This window comes from Staurois parvus, unplaced genomic scaffold, assembly GCF_062004578.1.
Source record: "Staurois parvus isolate SC_StPar_1 unplaced genomic scaffold, SC_StPar_1.0 ptg000019l, whole genome shotgun sequence".
In the NCBI taxonomy this organism is placed as follows: domain Eukaryota; kingdom Metazoa; phylum Chordata; class Amphibia; order Anura; family Ranidae; genus Staurois; species Staurois parvus.
This window is the reverse complement of record NW_028317815.1, coordinates 16,674,641-16,700,019: the sequence shown is the minus strand read 5'-3', so window position 1 is coordinate 16,700,019 and position 25,379 is coordinate 16,674,641. Positions and strand designations below refer to the sequence as shown.

At 41.5% G+C, this 25,379-nt stretch overlaps 2 protein-coding genes across 4 annotated transcripts in view; one reads left to right on the top strand and one right to left on the bottom strand.

Annotated features, from left to right (window-relative positions):
* The window catches only part of COG5 (component of oligomeric golgi complex 5), a 430,205-nt gene extending 428,606 nt beyond the window's left edge, over positions 1-1,599 (bottom strand). The window contains exon 1 of the mRNA XM_089685182.1: positions 1,471-1,599. Within this exon, the coding sequence (XP_089541308.1) occupies positions 1,471-1,573 (103 nt within the window). The 5' untranslated portion in view covers positions 1,574-1,599. The remainder of the gene's footprint in view (positions 1-1,470) is intronic.
* Positions 1,545-23,802, top strand: DUS4L (dihydrouridine synthase 4 like). Of its 3 annotated transcripts, none has more exons than XM_089685210.1 (7): positions 1,545-1,683; positions 2,575-2,706; positions 9,112-9,233; positions 11,414-11,531; positions 15,887-16,009; positions 19,245-19,471; positions 23,389-23,802. In XM_089685210.1, exons 2-7 carry the CDS (start codon positions 2,576-2,578, stop codon positions 23,634-23,636), a joined length of 969 nt encoding a protein of 322 aa, XP_089541336.1. In that variant the 5' UTR covers positions 1,545-1,683; position 2,575; the 3' UTR covers positions 23,637-23,802. The 3 variants fall into 3 exon arrangements, with proteins under 3 accessions (XP_089541336.1, XP_089541345.1, XP_089541331.1); XM_089685219.1 differs by having other exon boundaries at positions 1,600-1,683; positions 2,609-2,706; positions 19,245-19,518; positions 23,389-23,591; XM_089685205.1 differs by having other exon boundaries at positions 1,607-1,683; positions 2,609-2,706.
* The last annotated feature ends 1,577 nt before the right edge of the window (positions 23,803-25,379 follow it).

Here is a 25,379-nt window from a genome sequence, read left to right as displayed (position 1 = left end):
CACCTCCTCCCAGGACATACCTGTGTCAACCTACTCCCGGGACATACCTGTGTCAACCTACTCCCGGGACATACATGTGTCACCTCCTAACAGGTCATACATGTGTCACCTCCTCCCAGGACATATATTTGTCACCTCCTCCCAAGACATGCATGTGTCACCTCCTAACAGGTCATACCTGTGTCACCTCCTAACAGGTCATACCTGTGTCACCTCCTAACAGGTCATACCTGTGTCACCTCCTCCCAGGACATACGTGTCACCTCCTCCCAGGACATACGTGTCACCTCCTCCCAGGACATACGTGTCACCTCCTCCCGGGACATACGTGTCACCTCCTCCCGGGACATACGTGTCACCTCCTCCCGGGACATACCTGTGTCAACCTACTCCCGGGACATACATGTGTCACCTCCTAACAGGTCATACATGTGTCACCTCCTCCCAGGACATACATTTGTCACCTCCTCCCAGGACATACATTTGTCACCTCCTCCCAGGACATACCTGTGTCACCTCCTCCCAGGACATACCTGTGTCACCTCCTCCCAGGACATACCTGTGTCACCTCCTCCCAGGACGCACCTGTCACCTCCTCCCAGGACGCGCGTGTCACCTCCTCCCAGGACATGCGTGTGTCACCTCCTCCCAGGACATGCGTGTGTCACCTCCTCCCAGGACATGCGTGTGTCACCTCCTCCCAGGACATGCGTGTGTCACCTCCTCCCAGGACATGCGTGTGTCACCTCCTCCCAGGACATGCGTGTGTCACCTCCTCCCAAGACATGCGTGTGTCACCTCCCCCCAAGACATGCGTGTGTCACCTCCTCCCAAGACATGCGTGTGTCACCTCCTCCCAAGACATGCGTGTGTCACCTCCTCCCAAGACATACGTGTGTCACCTCCTCCCAGGACATACGTGTCACCTCCTCCCAGGACATACATGTGTCAACCTACTCCCAGGACATACATGTGTCACCTCCTAACAGGTCATACATGTGTCACCTCCTTCCAGGACATACATGTGTCACCTCCTCCCAGAACATACATGTGTCACCTCCTCCCAGGACATACATGTGTCACCTCCTGCCAGGACATACATGTGTCACCTCCTGCCAGGACATACCTGTGTCACCTCCTGCCAGGACATACCTGTGTCACCTCCTGCCAGGACATACCTGTGTCACCTCCTAACAGGACATACATGTGTCACCTCCTAACAGGACATACATGTGTCACCTCCTAACAGGACATACATGTGTCACCTCCTAACAGGACATACATGTGTCACCTCCTTCCAGGACATACATGTGTCACCTCCTCCCAGGACATACATGTGTCACCTCCTCCCAGGACATACATGTGTCACCTCCTGCCAGGACATACCTATGTCACCTCCTCCCAGGACATACCTGTGTCACTTCAGCCATGAATGAAATAAAGGGGAAAGAGCTAGTCCACCTCACTCACCGTCCCGTAACATCTCCCTGACAGACATCGCTCCCCCACACTCTGCACCATCTCTCCCCTCCATGTCAGCAACTCTGCCACTGCCAACCACGGGACACGTCATCAGCCCGCGCTCCAGAGGCGCACACGGTTACGTCACATGCGGAAGGGAGAGCATGCTGTATGTTATGATAGCTGATGAGACAGGTGTCCTTTCCTGGCAGTGCCTGGACGGTAAGTACTCTGTACACACACCATTCTACAACATTGCTGTTCTGTGTGAGTCCAGCTGTGTGCAGGATTCTGATCTCTGAGAAGGCCAGACACACAGCAGACTATGGAGTTAAGGGGAGCTGCCCACAGCAGCCAGTACTGATCCTTCAGGAAGTCAAACACTGTAGTTACTATGACAACGTCTGCTCCAGTCTTCATAAATCAACCCAGCAGTATAATGTCTCCATTGCTGGTCATTCATTTTACTTGCCCGTTTGTCAGGATGTATTAGATCAGAGGAATATGGTTTCATCTGCTTCTCTGTTCAGGAGAATGTTATTATAACATTATTATATATAGCACCATTAGTTTGTGTAGTGCTTTACAATATAAAGGGAGACAGTACAGTTACAATAAAATACAAGAGGATTAAGAGGGCCCTGCTCATAAGAGCTTACAATCTAATAAAGTGGGGTAAGTGGTACCAAAGGTTAGAACTGTAAGGGATGAGCTGATGGAAGTGATAAAAGTTCACTTAGTTGGAGGCATGGTAGGCTTCTCTCAAGAGATGAGTTTTCAGGGATCACCTAAAGGCAGCCAGAGTAGGGGATGGCTGGACAGATTGAGGTAGAGAGTTCCAGAGGATGGGAGAGGCTCTGGTGAAGTCCTGGAGACAAGGGAGCTAGAGAGCAGGAGGTCATGAGAGGAGCGCAGGGGATGGTTTGGGTGATATTTACAGACAAGATCGGGGATGTAGCTTTGGACAGAGTTGTGGATGGCTTTTTATGTTGTTAGTATTTTGAATTTAATTTGCTGGGCTTTCAGAATCAAGTGGATAAATTGTTGTAGTTTTGGTGTCAGATTCTTATCTAGATGGTAAAAAGCTGAATGATGTAATTTTGTTCTCTCCAGGATGAATCACTCTCCTGTCCCCATGTATCTGCAGGAGGGAGATGACAGAAATGGGCTTCCTCAGAATCTGCTGGATCTCTTTGGTACTAATAAACTGGTGAAGATATGTGCACCCATGGTTCGATATTCCAAGTAAGGGTCAGCATGGTTGTAATTGATGTATGGATGCTGAGAATGGATGTTTTTGAATCATAGTCGGAGCCCACCTGAGCAAGACCAGGACGATATTACTGTACTGGGCCAATCATCTGTGGCCGGGGAATTCCCCGCCTGGCAACCACACATATACAAGGGGCATGTATATATGCAGGGTAGGGAATGCCTCAGCCACTTATGATTGGCTCAGTACAGAAACATCCTCCTGTGAGCTCACATTGCTGTCCAATGCACACAAAACGCAACAGCAAGGAAAATACCATTGACAGCAATTGTTATTATTCACACCTATGTGCTGCATTGCTTTGCATTGCAATAAATCACTGTAGCAACTCTGTGCAGCACATCCCATCCCCAGTGCAATGAAGGTTAACCAAAAAAGTAAAATGTTTCCCTTTCCTGGTGCCATCTTGTCATCATCCTATTTTTCTACATTATGCTCAATCAGCAATGAAGGACATGATGTCACGAGTAATAAGCACTTGAAAAACCACAAGATCACAAAGTTCAACAAAAACAAATTCAAACCACAAGCAAACACATTGGAAATGCACATCAAAGCATTACAATAATGCACATTAAAGTGTCTCAACACTGAGGCCATAATGCTTGCACTGTGGTGTGAACTGGCCTTTAGATGGGTTTGGACTAGAGCAGTGGTTCTCAACCTTTCTAATGCCGCGACCCCTTAATACAGTTCCTCATGTTGTGGTGACCCCCAACCATAAAATTATTTTCGTTGCTACTTCATAACTGTAATTTTGCAGTGGGAGGACTAGCGCCCCATCACTGATGTCAGTGGGATGAATAGTGTCCCATCGTTGGTATCAGTGGGAGGAATAGTGCCCCATCGTTGGTGTCAGTGGGAGGAATAGTGCCCCATCGTTGGTGTCAGTGGGAGGAATAGTGCCCCATCGTTGGCGTCAGTGGGAGGAATAGTGCCCAATCGTTGGCGTCAGTGGGAGGAATAGTGCCTCATCGTTGGCGTCAGTGGGAGGAATAGTGCCCCATCATTGGTGTCAGTGGGAGCAATAGTGTCCCATCGTTGGCGTCAGTGGTGGGAGGAATAGTGCCCCATCGTTGGCGTCAGTGGGGGGAGGAATAGTGCCCCATCGTTGGCGTCAGTGGGGGGAGGAATAGTGCCCCATCGTTGGCGTCAGTGGGGGGAGGAATAGTGCCCCATCGTTGGCGTCAGTGGGGGGAGGAATAGTGCCCCATCGTTGGCGTCAGTGGGGGGAGGAATAGTGCCCCATCGTTGGCGTCAGTGGGGGGAGGAATAGTGCCCCATCGTTGGCGTCAGTGGGGGGAGGAATAGTGCCCCATCGTTGGCGTCAGTGGGGGGAGGAATAGTGCCCCATCGTTGGCGTCAGTGGGGGGAGGAATAGTGCCCCATCGTTGGCGTCAGTGGGGGGAGGAATAGTGCCCCATCGTTGGCGTCAGTGGGGGGAGGAATAGTGCCCCATCGTTGGTGTCAGTGGGGGGAGGAATAGTGCCCCATTGTTGGCGTCAGTGGGGGGAGGAATAGTGCCCCATCGTTGGTGTCAGTGAGGGGAGGAATACTGTCTCATCGTTGGTGTCAGTGGGGGTAGGTATAGTGCCCCATCGTTGGTGTCAGTGGGGGGAGGAATAGTGCCACATCGTTGGTGTCAGTGGGGGGAGGAATAGTGCCCCATCGTTGGTGTCAGTGGGGGGAGGAATAGTGCCCCATCGTTGGTGTCAGTGGGGGGAGAAATAGTGCCCCATCGTTGGTATTAGTGACACAAATGATGGGGCACTATCCCTTCCACTGACACCAATGATACTTACCTTGCTGACTCCTGCTCCAGCCTGGGCTCGCTCTCTCCCTCTCCCATCTACAGCCTGCATACCTGGCTGCAGCAGCAAAATTTGCACTTACCTGTCAGCTGTCTTCCTTCTCTGGCCTCTCTCTTCACTCGTTCCTGCAGCTCCCTCAATCTTCTTCGATCTCCGCGCGCTGCCGCTCGGCTCCTCCTCTCCAAGCTCCACCTTCTCGCCGGTCATTGGCCGCCTGTGTGCCTCTCCTGAGCTACAGTTCCGGTGGCCAATCAGCGGCGAAGAGGCGGTGACAGGGGCAGCATACCACACATCGCCGGAGACAGCAGCGGTGTCTCGGTTCCTAAGACCATCGGAAATATGTTTTCCGATGGTCTTAGGCGACCCCTGGGAAATGGTCGTTCGACCCCCAAAGGGGTCGCGACCCCCAGGTTGAGAACCGCTGGACTAGAGTATCCCAACACATCTAACTGCTACTTCATCTGGACTTTGCAATATTGCCTTTAAAAAATAATTTGCATGAATTTTAGCACAACACAAAGGATGTAAGCCAGGGGTGTCCAAACTTTTTTCAAAGAGGGCCAGATTGGATGAAGTGAACATGGTGGAGGGCCGAACATTTTTCCGAACATTCTTTGAGCCATTACAATTAAATGCAAATAAATTATTTTATGCCAAGTTAATTGCAAACGACATACTTTTCATTTCATAACATTAAGATCAACTGACAGCTGAGTTTTCACAATGTATTGAAAATAAATTTAAAAAAAACTTACCTGAACTAATGTGAAGGGTGAAAAAGGTAGCTGGAGCTGAAGTCTCTGCTCGGCAGCCGGGAGGGGAAGAGAAACACACTTCACGCTGGAAGCCTGGCCCTGACGTCACCGCCCTCTGTCGCTCCCAGCGTGGCGCAGTCACGCATGCGCACTGCTCTCAAGCAGAAGACTGTCTGCCACAGAAGGGAGGGCCGTGCGACAGCCGCATTTACACAGACCAGGGAGAAAGCGCCGCAGTCAGTCATGCGCACTGCCCTCTGCTCTCAAGCAGAAGACTGTCTGCCATAGAAGGGAGGGCCGTGGGAGGGCCACATTACACAGAGCAGGGAGGGGTGTTGGAGGGCCGTATTAAACCGACCCCCGGGCCATAAATGGCCCGCGGGCCGGACTTTGGACATGCCTGATGTAAGCGGATGTCAACGTAATGCACAAGATATCCCGTGAAAATGCAGTACGCTTTAACGTGCCCTAAATTGCATGTAAACTGACGTGAAAATGTATGTCGATGGATGCCAAAATGTATGTTGATGGATGTTAGTGTGTGAATATAATGAATGGTAATGTACAGGGTGAATTGGCCCTTATCTAGATAATATTGGTGTAAACCTCCTGCGCTCCTAACTAAAACAATAAATACAAATATAAAAAAGAAGAAGGAGCTGCTAACATCTAATCATATACCTAATGATCTATGGACAAAAAGTGAAATAAATGATGTAGCGCTACATAAAATATATAATAACATGCATAAGTGAATACCATATCATAAACGCATAAAAATACATGTGATAAATTCTGAAGTAAATAAACAAAAAAATAAATATAAAAGTGACGTGATCCTCATAAGATCAAAAGTAAATACTATTAGTGTCTGAAAGTGATCTGATCTTCTGGGGATCCTCTTGTGAAGAAAGTGAATAACAATCCACTAAGGGATTCAAAGTGATACCAATAACTAAAAGTGTCTACACCAATAATCTCGCAAAGTATGGTGTATATGTGAATTGATCCTAAATAGAATCTACAGTGATGATGAACACTCAGACAATAAAATGGAAAAGTTCAAATGCGACTGATAAACACTGTCCAAAATTATGACTTAAAACAAAAGAAAAACGCATATATATCAAGGAAAAAAACTCCTTATCACAATACTATCCAAAGAATATCCCCAAAAAACAAATGTCTACCCAAACACAAAAAAAAAATTGTGTGAAACAAAATAAATCAGACATGACAGTAAACACTGAAGTGAAATAACCGTGTCACATTATGCGTGACTAACATGCATAAAAAATAAACGCATGCCACTATAAAGAATATATAAAAGTGAACAGATGTCCAAATTGGTGTAAAAACACCATGTAGTCCAATATATAAAGCACTCGTGCAAGTGGATAGTGGATGTGCGTGACCACAGAAGCATATCCACAGATAGCTGAAATACCTTGCTTCGACTTGCAAGGGTCAAAACACCTGTAGTATCCCAAACTGGATCCCCCATGTACAAGACTCCTCTGTCACTACGCACCTCTCCCTGCAGTGATCTCCCCCTCAGGAATAAACGTAATGGTGGCGAAATCCTCTCCAGGTATACAGGTGTGGTATAGCCAGTTTAATGTGAGCACATTTCCAATGGGTAGCTTGCCTTATTTCCCATGGTGTCCGGCAGTCGGTGGGTCTAGTGAGAATTCGGGCTGAGCTGTCTTGGCTGGTCTGCTGGGTGCAGGCTCCAGCTGGAAGGAGAATGCTCCAGTGAATTGTTATTCACTTTCTTCACAAGAGGATCCCCAGAGGATCAGGTCACTTTCAGACACTAATAGTATTTACTTTTGATCTTATAAGGATCAAGTCACTTTTATATTTATTTTTTTGTTTATTTACTTCAGAATTTATCACATGTATTTTTATGCGTTTATGGTATGGTATTCACTTATGCATGTTATTATATATTTTAGGTATTGCTACATCATTTATTTCACTAATTGGCCCTTATCGTTTTCAGCCAAGGAAACTGCAGAAATCTTGGCCTCTGTTTGAGTTTCAACTGCCATGATGCTGCACATATGTTAAGTTATAACACCAGTCATTTGATGACAGTTTGGTTGAGAGGACAAGCAAATGTGACAGTTAGCAATCCCGGAATGTTCCAGGAATGCAACTGTTTTTTTCTAAACTGTAAATTGAAAGGTTTAGTTTTGCTTTAAAGTGGAACTTTATTTACAACATTAAGGTGTCCTTTTATGAAACAGAGATCAGCGGTAATCCTAAGGATCGTTGCTGATCTCAGATCATTAGTGGTTTAGGATAGAGAGATGATCAGTGGAGAACATGTTCTCCGCTGATCATCTCAGCACACAGATGGCCAGTGTATGAAGGAGCGATGTCAGCCCTTCACTGGTGATCTGTGTTCTCCCTCCAGATTCTCTAGCCCAGAGGTGGAGAATCAGGGGAACTGCAAACGAAACAGCGATAATTTACTGCTGCTTAGTAAACGGTGTTTGACTCATCTCTTACTGAAATCTCGCAAGATTACAGTAACAGCAACCATTTTATAGCGTTCAAAGCATTTGTAGATCGCTTCTCTCCTCATTCGGAGAAGCGATCTACACCACTTCATAAAAAGGCATTGAGAGGAGAACTGTCTCCTCTGAGAATGCCGGAGAATTGAGCAGCAGTCATTCACCACTGCATGATAAAAGGACAAATAAGTCCTGCTATATCACTTCAGGCTAGCCCCTTTTGCAGATATAGCTATGCAAAACATTAATAAAAAGTGTCTACACTGCTTAAAAATTCAGAAGTACACTGTCTCACCCTGCTCTGCACATGCTCAGTTGCTCCCCATTTTTAGGCATTTTTAAGCACTGTTGAATTTGTAGAGGCCGATCTGCTGACAGCCTTAGCCCGGGTTCACACTATGCGGTGCGGGACACCACATGTAATTCACACAGGAATCGCACCACATTCCTGTGCAAATTACATGCAAATGTCACCTGTGCACAATTCAATGTTAATAGTGTCCACCACTTATCTCCTAAATACTCTTACCCTCTTGGGGTGAAAAAGTGCATTTCACTCCTTTTACTGTGAATAACATCCACAAATACACATGTGACCATGCTCCATCCACCACCTGTGTGCGAAGCAAATCCAACGTGCTTGATCACTTCCCCTTCAGGCAAGCACCTTACCCTGCATGTCTTGTGAATTGCCTTTCCAAAATATATAATCAAAGTGCTCAATCTCCTCCCCGATTCTTCATATGCTCATAGTGATCATGAAAGATAAACATACACTCCCATAGTGCAGCAGTATTTGGAAAAATTAATTTAATAATAAAATTGCGCTTACGTGAATCTGAGGTACAAACAGTCTAATTCAACCAATTCCAAAATAGCCACCGCGGTACTTCCAGTTCCATCTGACGTCACATCCGGCTGGCGCGTTTCCTCATTCAATCGACTTCCTCATAAGCATTTGACTGCCTATATGGAAGTCAATTGATGAAACACATCAGGGGGACGTTCTATGGCACACAACACATCCTGGTCAGAGATTCTGGTGAGAAGACAGGAGGATTGGAGTACGAAGTTGTGCGCTGTTGTTTATATACAAAGACTTTTTACCCAGGGGGGTATTGGACTGTCAGCTGCTCTTTCGTTTTATGTTGTATTCTGTGGAGCTTATTATAATTCTTATTAATTTCAAAGTAGTCTAAGTAAAAAATAATTTTGTGTAGAAAAGTAAATTTTTGTTTTAAATGTATTTGTTAATAATTGTGAATATGGTGCTTTCTTTCCTGTTGCAGACTGGCTTTCAGGACCCTGGTTAGAAAGTATGGCTGTGATTTGTGCTATACACCGATGATAGTCGCTGCTGACTTTGTCAAGTCTGCCAAAGCAAGAGACAGTGAATTCACCACAAACCAAGGTACCAGTCTGATCATGTACACAATATTCACAGTTCTGATTTTTATACTTCTCTGTAAATTGAAGTACTTTGTTGTTCTCATAAGGCAGATATCATCACTTCCATCCCAAATCTAACATATAAAGCGCCCATCCCTCATTTTAGGATATTAGGTAGAGCCATGTAAATCACTCCTTTATCCCTCTGTGGCCAGCATTGCACCTGCTTATCTGCAAGAACCAAAATCCTGTACTGAACTTCTAACAGTGCGGCTTGAAACATAGTAATATAATTATAATATAGTAATATTTATCCATCTTCCATACAGATATCTCAAATGTGTCAAGCAGTGAAAGATATGGGCACAAGGACTTGTTGAAGATGTTTCTGTACATTGTTCAGGCAGGATAATAACCAACTATTTATGCAAGTTTCATAAATGGCTTTTATTTTTAGCTATATCTTGAGTAATTAATTGCTTTACATTTAGCAACCTGGGCGTAAATACATCATGTGTAGCACGGTATTTTTTTGTAATAGAATAATTGCTATGATGTCAAGTAGTGGTCAAAATGCAGTATATTTTCTCATTGAGGTATTTCAGAAAACAATACTGCATTTTGGCCACTAGAGGCAGCTGACAATACATAGCTACAAATAATTACAATTATATTGTATTCTATTACAGAAAATCTGTGGACATTTCATCCAACCTGCTGAATGCTTCTGACATTCATCCAACAAATGATTTCTAAATAGACCCTCAAGAGCCTTATGTGTGAACTCTCTAGGTTCAGTACTCCTACAACACATATTTCGTTCAAGCTATACTATACAGGTTCTATATTGCAGCCCCTTGCTTCTGCAGTAGAGTTTGACTTCTGGGGACAAATGAAACGCAACATTTAATTAATGAAGTCCCAGCATTGTCACCTTCCTTTGTATGTTGTGATAAATACAGAAAACTGCACCCCCCACTTCACAAGTTAAGAAAGTGTACTAAATGTTTTTTCCATCTTGTCTGTACCTTTAAAGGAACCTTATGGGACTTCAAAAATAAAAAAAATAAGCCTGCCCCTGCATAGTAGACACTATAAAGCTTGCCATAAACTATTGCATTTTTTTTAGCCAGCAGCAACAGATTCCTCCATCCACACGTGAAGTGAATGAAGGAATCCCCTTCTCCACTGAAACATTGTACTCTGACAGCCGGAATCACTGCTGTCAGGATACTCTGATTAGTGGCGGCAGCCAATTCTACCTCTGATGACTGACAAAAGTGTTCCAGCATGTGCACTTCTGTAGAGCCCTAGCGTTTTGCAGAATTTTATCAGCAATTGCAGCACATGTATCTCCTCATAACAGGCTTACTTTATCTAGCAAAATGAGGGTATATTGTATCTGGATGGGAGTTTAATTTTTAATCAGCTAATGCCACTATGAAGTACCTTAAATACAACATTACTTAATCTGACTGTCTGCTCACTTATTACATTTCGTCTTGGATAGATTGTTAAGAAGTGTTAGAATGTCTGTCAAGTTTTTATTGCTGTCTGTGTTCTTGTCACAATGACATGACAGGAAGAGAAATAGAAATGTCCCTGTGTTAGAGGAAATCCCAACACTGATATTTACAACCAGGAGAGGATTTGAGCAAATCTCCAAATGGAGATGGCTGTTCTAGCAGCAGTCTCACTTTCGGAAGATTTTCTTTCACTCTCTGTTGGGCCATTGTGATATCTCCCCCCGTGGTGATTTTGTCTTTAATTCGACTTGGTTTCATGCCTTTGTCACTTTTTTTTCTGTATTTGTCTGAAAATCTTAATAAAAATACAATTATGAAAAACAGTCCAACCATTTCTTACTCCTCCCCACTCTATCCAAAACAAAAAGGCTTTTTCTTGGGTTCCAGTTTGGTTTCCTAACCTTTTCCACTAAAGTTTTTGAGTTTTTCTACAGACATTAAAGGGTCTGTTTATAAATGTTTTCACAAACTATTCACACATATTTCCATTTAAATTCAATTACGGAAATGTATGAATCAAGGTGAAAGTTGTGTGAATTGTGGGAGAAAACATTTAAAAATAGACCCCTTATGTTCTGGCAGATGATGCTGTCATACCAGGTGGCAGCTGGTCTTTAGCACCTTACAGCTTTTATTCCTTTATATTTTCTAACAAACATTTTGTAACCTTATCTAGGAGATCATCCTCTTGTTGTACAGTTTGCCGCTAAAGAAGCAAAGGTTTTAGCTGATGCAGCCCATCTTGTATCTCCTTTTGCTGGTGGCATTGATCTAAATTGTGGGTGTCCTCAGAGGTAAGTCTGATCTTTCTATAGCCAGTTTTATCCATTGTAGCAGAGCATCCCAGATGGAGCCTGGGAAAGTCCATTTCAGGGTTTATAGGTCTCCCAAGTTCCTCTCCTATACTTTTAGAGATTTCTGATCTGTGGTCCAGTGCAGGGTTTACTCCTCTCTCCACTGGCAATTTAATCTCACCTAGAACCTGTAGTCAGGGCTCTCAGCCTGAGGATCAGACAAGTCCTATCTGAGAGAGCTCAAAGGTGGTTAAAAGCTATGAAACTACAGTATATATGTGGAGGATTACAAGCAGTAGGCTTGCTCAGCTTGTTAGGTAGGACCTGTGTTTTGTGTAGCTAGTGCCGAGATATGGCTAGGCATTTGTTTTTGTATTCTCCTTTGCCTTGTTCATTTTCTGAACCACTGTACAGCACCTGTAAATAGTCGTGTAAATATCACCAATAAGCATGGCACTGTTTGGCACCACCTCATTGGGCTGGGTATCTGTGCCTGAGAGATTGCTTAGCCCAGGGGGCTTATGTACCAGCTACCGATCCCCAGCTCACACCATAAATAGTATTTTGACTGATAAGTTAATTTCATCTTTGGTTTACAATAACATTACTGTGCTACAGTGTTCCAGGCTTGGACATCCAGTATTTTTGCTGTTTGGCTGAGTTGCAGTGGCTTCTTTGAACCAAAAGTTCTGCAGAGCACAAGAAGGCAGCTGTGCTTTCACTATACAGATACATTGAGAATTTAGTCATACCTGTTCTTACCATATATTATTGAAAACTGCAACCATTCCTTGTTTCCAGTATTGTAGAAAGAGGTCAGATGGGTTTTTTTTCTACCCAAACAACAGCTCCCCTATCTTCTCCATGACATGTTGCAGTATGTAGTGCATTATGAAGTGTTTACCTGATCATGATCACCACTTTTTACAATTCTGCAATTTATAGTAGTATTCCAGCCTAAACCTAACTGGTATTAAAAATGTCCTTTCCCCTCCTAACAGCTGGCACGCCAGCAGGGAACCCCAGAATAGGAGTTTCAGGGCTGCTCTGTGTAATACCAGTGCACTGAGCAAATAATTATAAAGTCATTTTTTTTATTTTAGGTTAAAAAAAGGAGTCTTTAGAATACTTTTTAGTTAATTTTTAATAACCTTACATCACAAAGTGTAGTGTTCATTTTACTAATTATGGTTTTTACTTGATATGTTTTGGATTAGTCAGTCTTTTTTGATGACTTTCTCTTTGTATTTTCTGTTTGTTTTGTGACAAACCCCAATTTACATTTTTTTTATATGAAAATCCCATGATCATAACAAATTCTGAGACAATAGGAATAGTGTGCTGCTATTCTGCTAATGTCTTGAAAGCTTTCTCCCATATCACCTAAAGTTTCATTTTCTTATGTCATTAACCACCTCCCGTCCGGCCGTTGTATATAAACGGCCAGACGGTGGCAGTGCAGGGTCGGGTGGCCATTTATAAACAGCCTCTCCGCCCCCTGCTTGTGCGCCCTCCCTGGGAGCGCAGAGCACCGTGATCCAGTGCCCGCTGGGTTCTCCGGACAAAGTGCAACACCAATCATCGGACGGGACCTCTCTGCGAGGTCCCGATCATGTGATCACATGCAGAGTAGTAAGCAAGATGTCACTTCTGACATCATTGCTTACTACGTGTGAAATCTGTGAATGATCACAGAGGTCACATGGTACAAGGCTATTCACAACAGCCTTGTACCATGTGACAAGCTGTGACCAATCACAGCTCACACAGTAGTTCTCAATATCTGCAAGAATGCAGCCAGAGAGAAGGAGAAATTATTGCTTTTACATCCTTTATGGGTGTAAAAGCAATCAGTGTAAAAACAAAAATCTTCATCACCCCCCACAAGTAGTACAGTGTCACTATGGTGACACTGTACTGCTAGGGTGACAGTATGTAAAAAAAAAAAATAATATAAAAAAATGTAAAAAAAATGTTTAAAAATGTTCATTTTTGGTTATAAACTAATTTAGGTTATTTTATTTTTTTTTTTACTAAAAAGATAACGGAATACATTTTGACCAAGATTTATGATGAAATATTATTTATTTGCAGAATTTTATAAGAAAAACACTTGTTTTCAAAATTTTGGGACTTTTTCATTTACATAGCAAAAAAAAATAAAAATCCCAGTGGTAAATAAATACCACCAAAATAAAGATTTATCTGTCTCAAAAAAATGCTAAAAAAATTCATATGGGTACAGTGTTGCATGACCGTGCAATTGTCATTCAAAGTGTGATAGCACTGAAAGCTGAAAATTGGCCTGGACAGGAAGGGGGTAAAAATGTCCGGACGTGAAGTGGTTAATGTTGTCCTAAATGGCAACAGAACAGTAGATATGTCTGCAGTAAAAGTGGTACATCCACATTTCAGGACAGCATGAATGCATGTTCTGTATATCATACATTCCTCACTGACAAGACACAGCAAACACACAAGAACAAACGGTGCTGGAATCAGATTTTCTAAGGGTCATTGAAATTGTCATGAAGTGGTGTCGGTTCGGCAGCACTCCACACAACGGGACTCTGCTCAGGAACAAGAAAAGGACCCAGAGTTGAGAATCCAAAGAGTGCCAAACAAATGTCTAAGCCCTGGTTTACACTGAATGCAACTTTGAAATTGCTCTACTTTACTTGAAGTCGCACAATTTCAAAGCTGCAGATCAGTGTGATTTGTACCTTTTTGATTTCTCTGTGGCTTGCAACTTCTTTTTAACAGAAGTCAATGCAAGTCGCAATGAAATCGGAAAAAAGTAGCGCAGGAGCTATATTTTAAATCGCGCTACTTCAAATCTCACTGATTAAGGCAGTGCCATAGAAATACATTAGAGGAGGTTTCAGGTGCGATTTGTAAATCGCATGCCGCACCTGAAGTCGCACTAGTATGAACCAGAGTTAAGAGTCCAGTGCATCAGGGCTTAGGGTTTTTGACTGTGCTTAAATGGACACACGTATGCAGATACCAGATACATCTGAACTGTGATTTACTGCATGGAACAGCTTCAGGAGGGCAGGTAGAGCCAGTGCTAGTGAATTCAGCAAAGGAAGAGTGTGCTTGGCCTCTGAAATACATTGTTTTTTTCTGCTGTGAATCAGTTTTATCATTAAAAACCTTTGGACTCTTGGATGTTGGTTTGGTGCTCAGATTGAATTGTATATAGTATGAAGACACAGCACACAGCATTATAGAACATTGGTGCGATAAGTACTGATAAAGACTCTCAAGTCTGTGCTTTATTGCCATCAGTAGGAATGATCATTTGGGTTTAACTGTTTGCAGTTAGCATTGCCAGTATTGGTATTCTGTTGGCTACAAGAACCAGAAAACTGCTAATTTATGCTCCAGATAATTCAGGCTATTTGAAGAAAATCTGGGCCAATTATACTTGCTATTAGTGGGAAATTAACTTTTAAAATGTGGAAAAGTACAGTGGAATTTCGTTTTAATTCTTAGCAGACAGTTGTGAATAATAACTGAGAGAGGATTTAAAAAATTTGGTGTAAACATAAAACCAGAGTAATATTCTTTCCCAGATGGGTAGCAGAAATCTCCTTCATTCATTCTTCATTTCTTTGGTCAATAAATATACAGATCTATGTGCATCACGGCAAGTACATGTAACTTGGTTTAATGGCTATACTACAGATATTTATTTGTTTATTTATTTATTACAGATATAATGAAGTTTGCTTCTAATTTCTTCCACTGTCAATTAGTTCCTTTTGAGGCTGAGTACAGCACCAGCTTAACATTGCTTTACTGACAGAGATCAAAGGGAATGACAAGATATTTCTAAATCTGGCATTTGAGAGGAATGCATGCATTGGGATATGTCAGCATTATGACTCCTTATTTTAAAGTAGAACGAAAGGCAAAATATTTTTTCATTTTGGATAGAGTAAGGGAGAGTTACCGTATATAACTCCTGTCAATTTTATTTGCCATCTTCTTCTGCATTGGAAGATTTCCTCTCTTTTCACATATTGGTAACAATTTAAAAGTTGGTGGATCTTCCTAACTCAGATACAGACAATAGTACAATTCTAACAGGTGTTTTAATCCACTGTAAACCCCCCCCCCCCCCAAAAAAAAAAAAAAAAAAAAAAAAAAAGTTTTGCCTTAGGCATGCTTTAATTATAATCTATGGGTCTTACATGATTGCAATTAATCACTAATATTACCCAGAACACTATGTATCAGATTGGGTTAATTTGTCACCAAGTTACTCTAATAGTTTTTTTAGGCCTTTAATTCTTTATCCATTCTTTGTATTTTATGGATAACATTACTGTTGTATCTTTCTATAATAGGTGGGCAATGTCAGAAGGCTATGGGGCTTGCTTAATAAACAAGCCTGATTTAGTCAGCGATATGGTGAGACAAGTACGAAACCGAGTTGAAAATCCTAACTTTTCAGTGTCAATCAAAATAAGGTAATGTTTCATTTTCACTCTGCTGTATGCTAATTTAGTCTTCATAGGTTGGGTAATTCTCTTTTACTGTGCATGCAGGATGAGACACTGAAGAAATGGAGCAGAGGAACAAATACCTCAGGCAGTAAACACACTTAACTCACCAACATCTGTGCTACGTATAAAATGTGCACTGTAGGACACGAAGCTCACTTCCCAGTATTCATTTCACAAGTAAAATGTGCACTCTTGCAGAACCAACTTACTCCTCAGTACCCAACCCAACAGCCAATTCACTCTGGAGTATTGATGTCACTGATGAGAGTTGCTGTACTGTATATAGACTAGCCAGTTCTATTCCCCCCCCCTACATTTTTTATACACCCAGTACATTTTTTATACATCCTTAATAATGCAAGACTTGCCAATTTACCTTTGTTCAATTGTGAGGACTAAAAGCACCTCTACTAATTTAATTAAGAGCTTTTTCATTTGGCATTTCACCAGTTTTAAGACTTTTCACAAAGGGCAGGTGTAAGCTCTAGCATCCCTTCAATTTCAAGGAACACCTGTCCTCATGTATCTAAGTAACAGATTAATCTTTGCAAGTTTGAAGGAACAGTCCAGAAGAGATTTCTCAGTAACTCAGTAAAACCTAACAGCTTCTCAGTCTTGTTTTTAGTTTTGTTTTTGTGATTGACTCGAGGCAGCAATGGATTTCTTTTTCAGAGCAAAAGATTATGCAGATAGATTTGGCTATATTGCTGCTTTAGTACAATTCATTGGTATCGGCAGTGCTACAGGTTTACGATCCGCTTTCCAAAATTGCTGGATTGGTAGATTCTCAGATCCTCCTTCCATCTCAAAAGCAACCTAAAGTGGTGGAGGGATCAGAATTGTCTTCATAGAAGGACTTAATTTCCAATCACCTTCAGGCTAGCCACAGATGCAAGCCTGTAAAGCAGGGAAGTGTATTTGGAAGAAAAGATTGTACTGGGTTCGTAGTCTAGAGAAGAAGCAAAGAGATCACCCAGATGGAGAGAGAGTATACATCTCCAAAAAGGAGGTACCAGGAGCAGAACAAGGTTCTTTTAGCACTAGCAGAAAATATTTTGAAGTGGGCAGATTAACCTGGCATATATTTCATCTGTCTACTTCAAAGGAAGCATCAATCAACTAGACATTTACCTCATTTGTCACCAGATCCATTGAACGGGAAATTATTTTTCATGTTGGTAATGAGTGGGCCCTCAGGTATGACCTGTTTGCAGATCAAGGGAAAGCATTCTTTTCCCCAAACAGGAGGGATTTAGTTACTAGGACTGATTTCTTGGCACACCCCTGGAAGTATTCGCAGTGTTGTCTTTTTTTTTCCTTTCAGCTTTTTTTTACTAGTAATCAGAAATACCTCTACTAGTAATTCTCAAAGCACTGTTTGGCCCAAGAGGCCAGGTTTTTTTAACACTACTGTGTCTTTTAATACAGTCACCTTGGATGTTGCCTGCCAGAAAAGACATTCTGGAAACTAATGTTCCACCTTAGAGTCAGTCATCTGAAATTAGCTGCCTGGTTACTGGGCAGCAGTTGCTGAAAATACTGTAAATGGTGCCTGTGACTTTCCTCTTGATGTTTACATGAAGATTTTGTTAAACAGCAACATGTCTTCAGTGTGGAATTTTCACAGATGGGGCCGAAAAGAGCTTGACAATCAGTACCATAAAAGTTCAAGCAGCAGCTTTTGAGACTATTTACGCAGCAAGGCCTTGCAAACTGCCAAACTCCCCCCCCCCCCCCCCCCAAAGGTTGCTATGTTCTGTAGTGTTCTCTCATGAGCCAATTGAAGGACGAATGGAAACCTCTATACTTATTGGTAACTGTTTCCAGGAGACTTTCTCTATTGCAGTGACTACCTGCCCACTGCCTTAGTATGCAGGTATATACTGGAGATACTTTTTATCCAATAATGGGTCACTGGTGAGCATCCTCCTTTTAGACTGGGTTCACACTGATGCAGTGTGGAAAACTCTGTGAATCCTGTGCGATTCCCGCACCACATTGTAATTGCATGGTGGTCATGCAACCTGGTGCGGGTGTCAATGTTAAATTAATGACACCCCAAAACAGATTGCAAAACGCTATGTGATTGCCAGAAATCACATCGCATGGGTGAGAACACCCATGCGATGCGATTCAGGTGCGAGGAAGAAGAAAGGGTCCTGCACCTTTTTGCGATGCGATTTGAGCTATACAAAATGTATGGATCAAATCGTACCGCACAGACATTGCATGTAATTTGCACAGAAATACAGTGTAGTGGTGTTTTCGTGAGTAGGGTCACACTCACTCGTGCTATCCTGAAAGACTCCTAGGAACAGTTGTTGGTAATTAACTTTAATTCTTTCCTTTATTGTATTAAAACTAAACATTCTAGATCGTAATGTCAGATTGTAACGTGCGTTTACTGTGTGACCAGTGTAAACCTTATATCTGTTATTTTTAGATTGAATGATAGAAAAAAGATTTTCCAGTAAGTTGTGTAACTGATCAGACATGGGTCACTTTGACCTATTAAGAAAATGTACAAGAGTGTCCTCTTGCTTGTGCCCCCCAAAAATGTAGACTGTCATGGTAAGAAAGAATGGTGTTCAGTTAATGTAGGGCTTGTTAGATCTCATGCTGGCAGCAACCACAACAAGAAATCTATCGGTTGTGTACACCCTTGAAAAATAGCCAACATCATACACTGAACTCACAAATACAATAAGAAGAATACTCAAATCCTCACATAGTGATTGCATGTTGTCAGAATAAGCTTTCGTATAAACTGTACAGATAATCTATAGATAATCTACCTTGTTTCTGTAATAAGAGATCTTACTGCTCGAATAACTGAAGTGTTTAGTCTCTGCAGAATTTGGCTAATAATACTGTATTTATGTTGTGGTCTACAACTCACTTACCCAAGGTTTGAGTGTCTGAATATTGGAGATTTGGGCAATAGGCACCTGAATTGAGTTTCTAGATTCCATAATAAGATATTTTGCTAATATTTGTTTTTATTTGCTACACTACCATGCAGTTATTGTTGAGCTTCAGTTAAAAAACAGGCTAATACACCACCATTATTGCTGCACATATAGAGACTTGTAGAAAAATGCTAATGACCAGAGTAATGGAAAAAGCTGATTTTTGAGATGGAATAATGGTAGCAAGCTTTGTTCGTAATGGTAATATGTATGATTTGTTTTTTTTCTAGGATTCACTCAGACATAACTAAAACAGTAGACCTTTGTCAAAAGGCAGAGGCTGCGGGTGTGTCTTGGATTTCAGTACATGGGAGACTTCCGGAAGAAAGACATCAGCCTGTGCATTATGATGGGATAAAAATTATCAAGGACAGCTTGTCTATACCTGTTGTGGCCAATGGTGATATTAAAAGTTTAAAAGAAGCAGAGAATATTCATCATGTTACAGGAGCAGATGGTAGGATTGGAATTCTACTGAAGAGCATATATGACAATGCACAAAATGTAAATAGCTAGACTAAGAAATTGCCTCATGGGTTTGTCTACTGTACGCCATAGTGGTCTACTTTATACCAGTCATTTCCAAGCATTTCCTAAATTTGTACTCCATGAGACAGTTGATGAACTGTGATATGCAGAAATAGCTCACCTGGAGCAAAACAAGTATAAATTGATATGTTTTAAAAGGAAACAAAAGTATATGATATGCACCATTTTACACCATTATGAGAATTCATAATAGTTTATACTAGAGTTCTTTCCCTACTTTGTTAACCCATTTATAACCATAGGTCATTTTAACAAATGTCATGATTGTCAGGGTGATCCCATGATTGGAAAGTATTCTTTTTGGTTTTTGATTGTTGATGAGAGATCAGTGCTACAAGTGCCAGCAGTCTGCACTGTGTAAAAAGGCTGTTTAATCATGTCTTCTCTGACCCTCCCCTTCTACTGTCCCCAATCCATCTGCTGATAGTACACAGCCCTAGGAGGCACTCTGCATATGCTCAGTTTGGTGTGCATCGCCAGAGTGTCTTTTTTTTCTTGGGGGGGGGGGTGCATGTGATTGGCACAGGACCAATCAGGACTGTCCAACAGAGGGTCAGGGACTACGCTGCCTCATAGGACAGTCAGAGCAGAATGAAAATTCCTCCTACAAGCTTTAACCAGTGCTCTGCTGGACACTGATAGAAGTCACAAGATGCTATATACTGCTAATGAGAAAAGGTATTTAGCAGTTTATATTTACCAAAATAATTGCATTTCCATGTTCTGTGGCCAGATATAGTGAATGCAGGATCCTGGGTTTAGTAGCACAACGAACAATTGGTGTCTTGATTAAATTTTTCTTAATTTTGGGAGATTTGACAAGAAAGGCTTAGTGCTTAGGGCCATTTTACAAAGCCGCTGATGACTCACCTTCTGAGTAGGTCAGGCCTGGAAGTTGAAAAAGAAAGACTAAAGCAGGCCATAGATGTGTCGAAAATTAGCCGATTTTTCGTCCGAAAAAAAAATCGGCTGATTTTCGGATCGTTAGTGGGGTAATTGGTCGGCTGATGTTGGAAAAAAATCGGCCAATTTTGTCGTTCGGACGATTTTCGCGGCAATGATGGACAAATCAGTTGATCTTTTTACTGATTTTAAAAAATGCGCATGAGCCATGACCTGCAAGAAGAAGGAAAAGAAGAAATAGAATATGAAGAGGAAGAAAAAAAAGAAGAAATAGAATATGAATAAGAAGAAATAGAAGAAAAAAAAAGAATTTCAGTCCGATATTATATTTGACATTTAAAAGTATAGCGGTTGCAACATTGTATCTATTTGTATCCGAATAGAAACATCTGTATCCGAAATGGATACAAATAGATACAATGTTGCAACTTTGCTATACTTTAAAATGTCAAATATAATAACGGAGCTCTCTGCAGGGACACCGCTATTAGATTTGCTGGCCGTAGATGGGCCGATGGTAGTAACGTCGGCCGATTGAACGACTGATTTTTTGTTTTTCTAAAAAAAAAAACGTCCGGTTTTCTCCCCGTCTATGGCCTGCATAAAATGTCGGGGAGAGGATTGTTGACAAACAGGTAGGGGAGGGGGAACCAGGAGGATCAGGTTAGGGTAAGCAGAAATAGGGTTGGTTGGGTCAAAAATAGATGCACTACATAAAGGTAAGGCTAGAGGAGTTTAGAGATGGAAGGGCATAAATAAGACACGGTTCCCAGGTTTTCAGAAACTTGGGCTGACAGTCGTGGAGGATACTGGGCATCTTCCCATTGACAAGCATCACATTCATATGCTCTTTCACGTCCTGCAGGTTGATCCCAAGTTTGGATCTGATTGACTTATTAAGACACTAAGGCCCTCCACCTTCCTTATTGATCGCAAAAAGACACCCCTTAGGGGAAAGTACATTTTTTTTTATATCTATGGTTAGTTTAAGCTTCTATGCTTTTAAACTTTTTATATTTGTGTGCGAAAAACCTTTTACTGTGTGTCATCAAATTCGTATCTAGGTTAAAACTCTCATTAGAAAAAGAAACCACTGTGTAAGAGGCTTAAAACCTAGGTGAGGAAAACCAACACTTTGCTACTAAAGTGAGGTTGTGGAAGACAGCTTCATGTCACAGGTCCTACACCATGGCAAGACTGAATACAGCAAGACACAAGGTAGTTATAATGCATCAGCAGGGCCTTCACCTAAGCCACAATCACTCAGTCAAAAGCCATGCTAAAGCTACTATATCTCAGCAACTTTCCACAAATTTCTGTTTTTTTACTGGTTCTGATTTTCTTTCTACTATGGCTCTGCAGATAAATTCCTGGTTCAATCACTTCAGCACTGTGGACATTGTTTAGGGTTTTGTTGTCAGTACAGTATTGATTATGTCTCTGTAGTCATATACTTCCTTATGTTACTGTAGTACTCACTGGGTTTGATCTACTAAAGGCAAATATGCTGTTTACTTTGCAAGGTCATTTTCACTTTAAAAGGGAACTTAAACCTTAGTAAATGAGATGAAGTTCTGCTGGCTTCCATCATCTAAACTTTCTATTTTTAATTTTCCTTGCATGTAATTAGGTATTTTTTGTGAAGTGAATTCTCACCATGTTAACTAAGCTAGAGCAGAGCTAAGCTAGAGCAGCTTATTTGCCTGTAGTAAATCAGTCCCACTGAGTCTTTGCAAATGCAGATTATCCTTGACTGTCAGAGACTATGTCTCTGCAAACTGCTTGGGTCACTACAGTGCTGATTTAAGGTACACAGCATCAGAAAATCATACGAAAATTACCGCTTTTGAAGTGATCGTACAGTAATCTAAGTGATCGTACAAGTTTTTTCGTAACTAGCTTGCAAAAACAAAATCGGATGATCATATAATCTGATCGTGTGTACCAGGCTTTAGTTACTGCGGACATGTTTCTACTTGAATCAGTACAGTACTGATTGTGTCTTGGCAGACATAGAGTATTTCTGATTTTCTCTCTATGTACTCCTTGTGCCCCTTTGGAAGTTTTAACTTTTCCTTGATAATATTCAGAAGTTAATTCTTGTGTGTTCACTTGTCTTGTCATTTTTCCAATTCCATATTTTGATATGGGTTACAAATGTTTAAAGCACTGTGTAATATTTATTGTTGTTCATTCTATTTTTATGTACACTGGACTTATAACAATGCTAGTTCCCTTAGCAGGAAAAAAACGCTCATGTAGAGCTTTTTTGTACAATGTTTAAGCATGTTTAGAAGTGTTTCTGATAGAAAACTCCAATCAAAAATGCAAACCAGAATTGTTTTTTCTCTGCCTTTAAACGCTGAGCTTAAAATATGCCTCTAAACATCCTAATGTGCATGGACACATAGGAAAACATTGAGCTGCTTCTACAGACAAAACTCCTGTAGAAGCAGCATTTTTTTAAGCCAGTGCGCATGGACCATTATGGTTTTATTATACAGTTTGATTTTCTCTACACTACCAAATAGACGGTGTTGTGATGATCTTATAGTGTGAACTTGCACCATATTAGTCTTTTTAATAAGTTGTCTTGGCCTGCTCAGTACACAATGTCATTTCTTCCTATTGATATATTGGCCTTTGGTGATTGTTCAAACACAAACTTTTAGTGCATACGACGCTTTATTTTTTATACAAGTGTTGTGCCATAAAAGAGTGGCGGTATATGTAGTTTAAATTGGGTGATTTTCATACATATGCAGAAGAGCTGCCATGACATGGCAGGCAGAACTAGCTTTCTTGCTACATATCGACATTCCTTTTTTTTTTTTTTTTTTTTATTGTAAAGTGGCTTTATTATGTTCTTAATTCATGCAGTCTGTCATTGTGCGTGACTGTAGTCTTTTTTTTCTACAACAGGTGTTATGGCAGCTAGAGGCCTCTTGGCTAATCCAGCCATGTTTGCAGGCTATGAGGAGACTCCACTAACATGTATTGAAGATTGGATTGACATAGCACTGGAACATGGAACACCTTTCACATGTTTCCATCATCATCTCATGTACATGATGGAAAGAATAACTTCTAAACAAGAGAAGAGAGTTTTTAATGTGCTTTCTAGTACGTCAGCAGTTTTAGATTATTTAAAAGGCACATATGGGGTGTGATGAATTTCCCTTGTTTTTATCCTCTTAGAATGCTTGATTGATATTTAACTTTTTATATTCTTTTAGTATATTTATAACTGTATAACTGTTTTTTTTATATAAATTATAAATCCTAAAAAGCTGTATGAAGGTGTTTGTACAATAAACATAAAACAATTTAAAACAAGCCTCAAGTTCAGTAACAACTGAATTGTGTCTTTGTCCTGAGTAGACAAATCCCAGTTCTCGTTTTCCTTCTGTTCCTTTCTCACCGTGCTAGCTAACTTTTTCCTCACCTTCCCACAAGTATTGCTTGTCCCTGCCCCCAAACCCACAGGTTGATCTTACCCCATCAGGGTCTTTTTGTGCTTGTTCTCTCCAATGGCTCTTTGCTTTGTCTCTACACTCCTACTTTTCTCTCCCCTCCTTTTTTTTCCTCTCCTGGGGAGACCTCCAGCTGTCCACTGACTCCCTGTCAGCATTTTATGTGCTTCCCCCAACATCCACCATGATATGTTTGGATCTCTGAATGTAAGAGGACTGAATTTACCCCAAAAACAATCCAAGGTGATGTACGGCATGCATAAACAATGGGTTCAAATATTATTTAATCAAGAAACACATTTCAAAGCATCCTCAGCACTGGTCATACATACAGAGTATTACCCCAAATAGTATCTAAGCAATACCCCCTTGAGCAAGTCAACGGGTGTCTATAGGCTTCCACTCCTCTCACCCAGTCTTGGACATACAGATACATGGTAACCCTGATGGTAGATTCCTTATACTCAAATGTCTTATATATGGCAGGCTGTTTATTCTTGTCAATGTATGCGCCCCAAATCATGGCCAAATATACATGCTGGTAAACCTCCTGAGGTGTGTGGAAGGCCTTGGGGAGGGTACAATTGCCCTAGGCAGAGACGTAAATTTGACTCTGGATCCACTACTTGACACTACCTCTACTGTGCCTTGCATATCTCTCTTCCAGCTCAATAGAGTGAAACAACACCTTCACAAGCTGCAACTGATATATGTCACATACTCCATCCCTCCGTGAGAGACTACACATGTCATTTTCAAACTCATTTTACATACAATAGAATTGACTACTTCCTTGTTTCCCACTGCATTCTCAATTGGCAGCCCCAGCTAAACATTGGGGTGCAGGTATTGTCAAACCACTTTCCGATACTTTTCACTGTCCACCTCCCTCACTCTTCTAAACCTTTTGCATCCTGGAGGTTAAATTAATCGTCGGTCAAGGATGAACCTGCCCGAGCAGCAGAAATCTGCACCATTTCTCAATTCTTATCTGACCATGCCCAGGACCCTACCGTGGCACAGATCAAATGGGAAACGCTGAAATGTGTCTTGAGGGGTACATTGATAGCCCAAGGAGTGAAACTGAAAAGAGAAAGGGCTTTGGATATTGTTACTTTTCTGTGAATATGGGTGTGAAGGCGCTCCTTCAGATACTACAACAATGAAGTAGATCTACCAATTAAACAATACTTGGCTGCTGCCCCTTTAAGTGTGAACCACACTTTACATACAGTTGCAAGAAAAAGTATGTGAACCCCTTGGGATTACGTGGAGTTTTGCATGAATTGGGCATAAAATGTGCTCTGAATGTCATCTAAGTCACAACAATAGAAGAACACAGTCTGCTGAACATAATACTACACAAACATTAGATGTTGCCATGGTTTAATTGCACATAACATGTAAACATTCACAGTGCAGGGAGGAAAAAGTATGTGA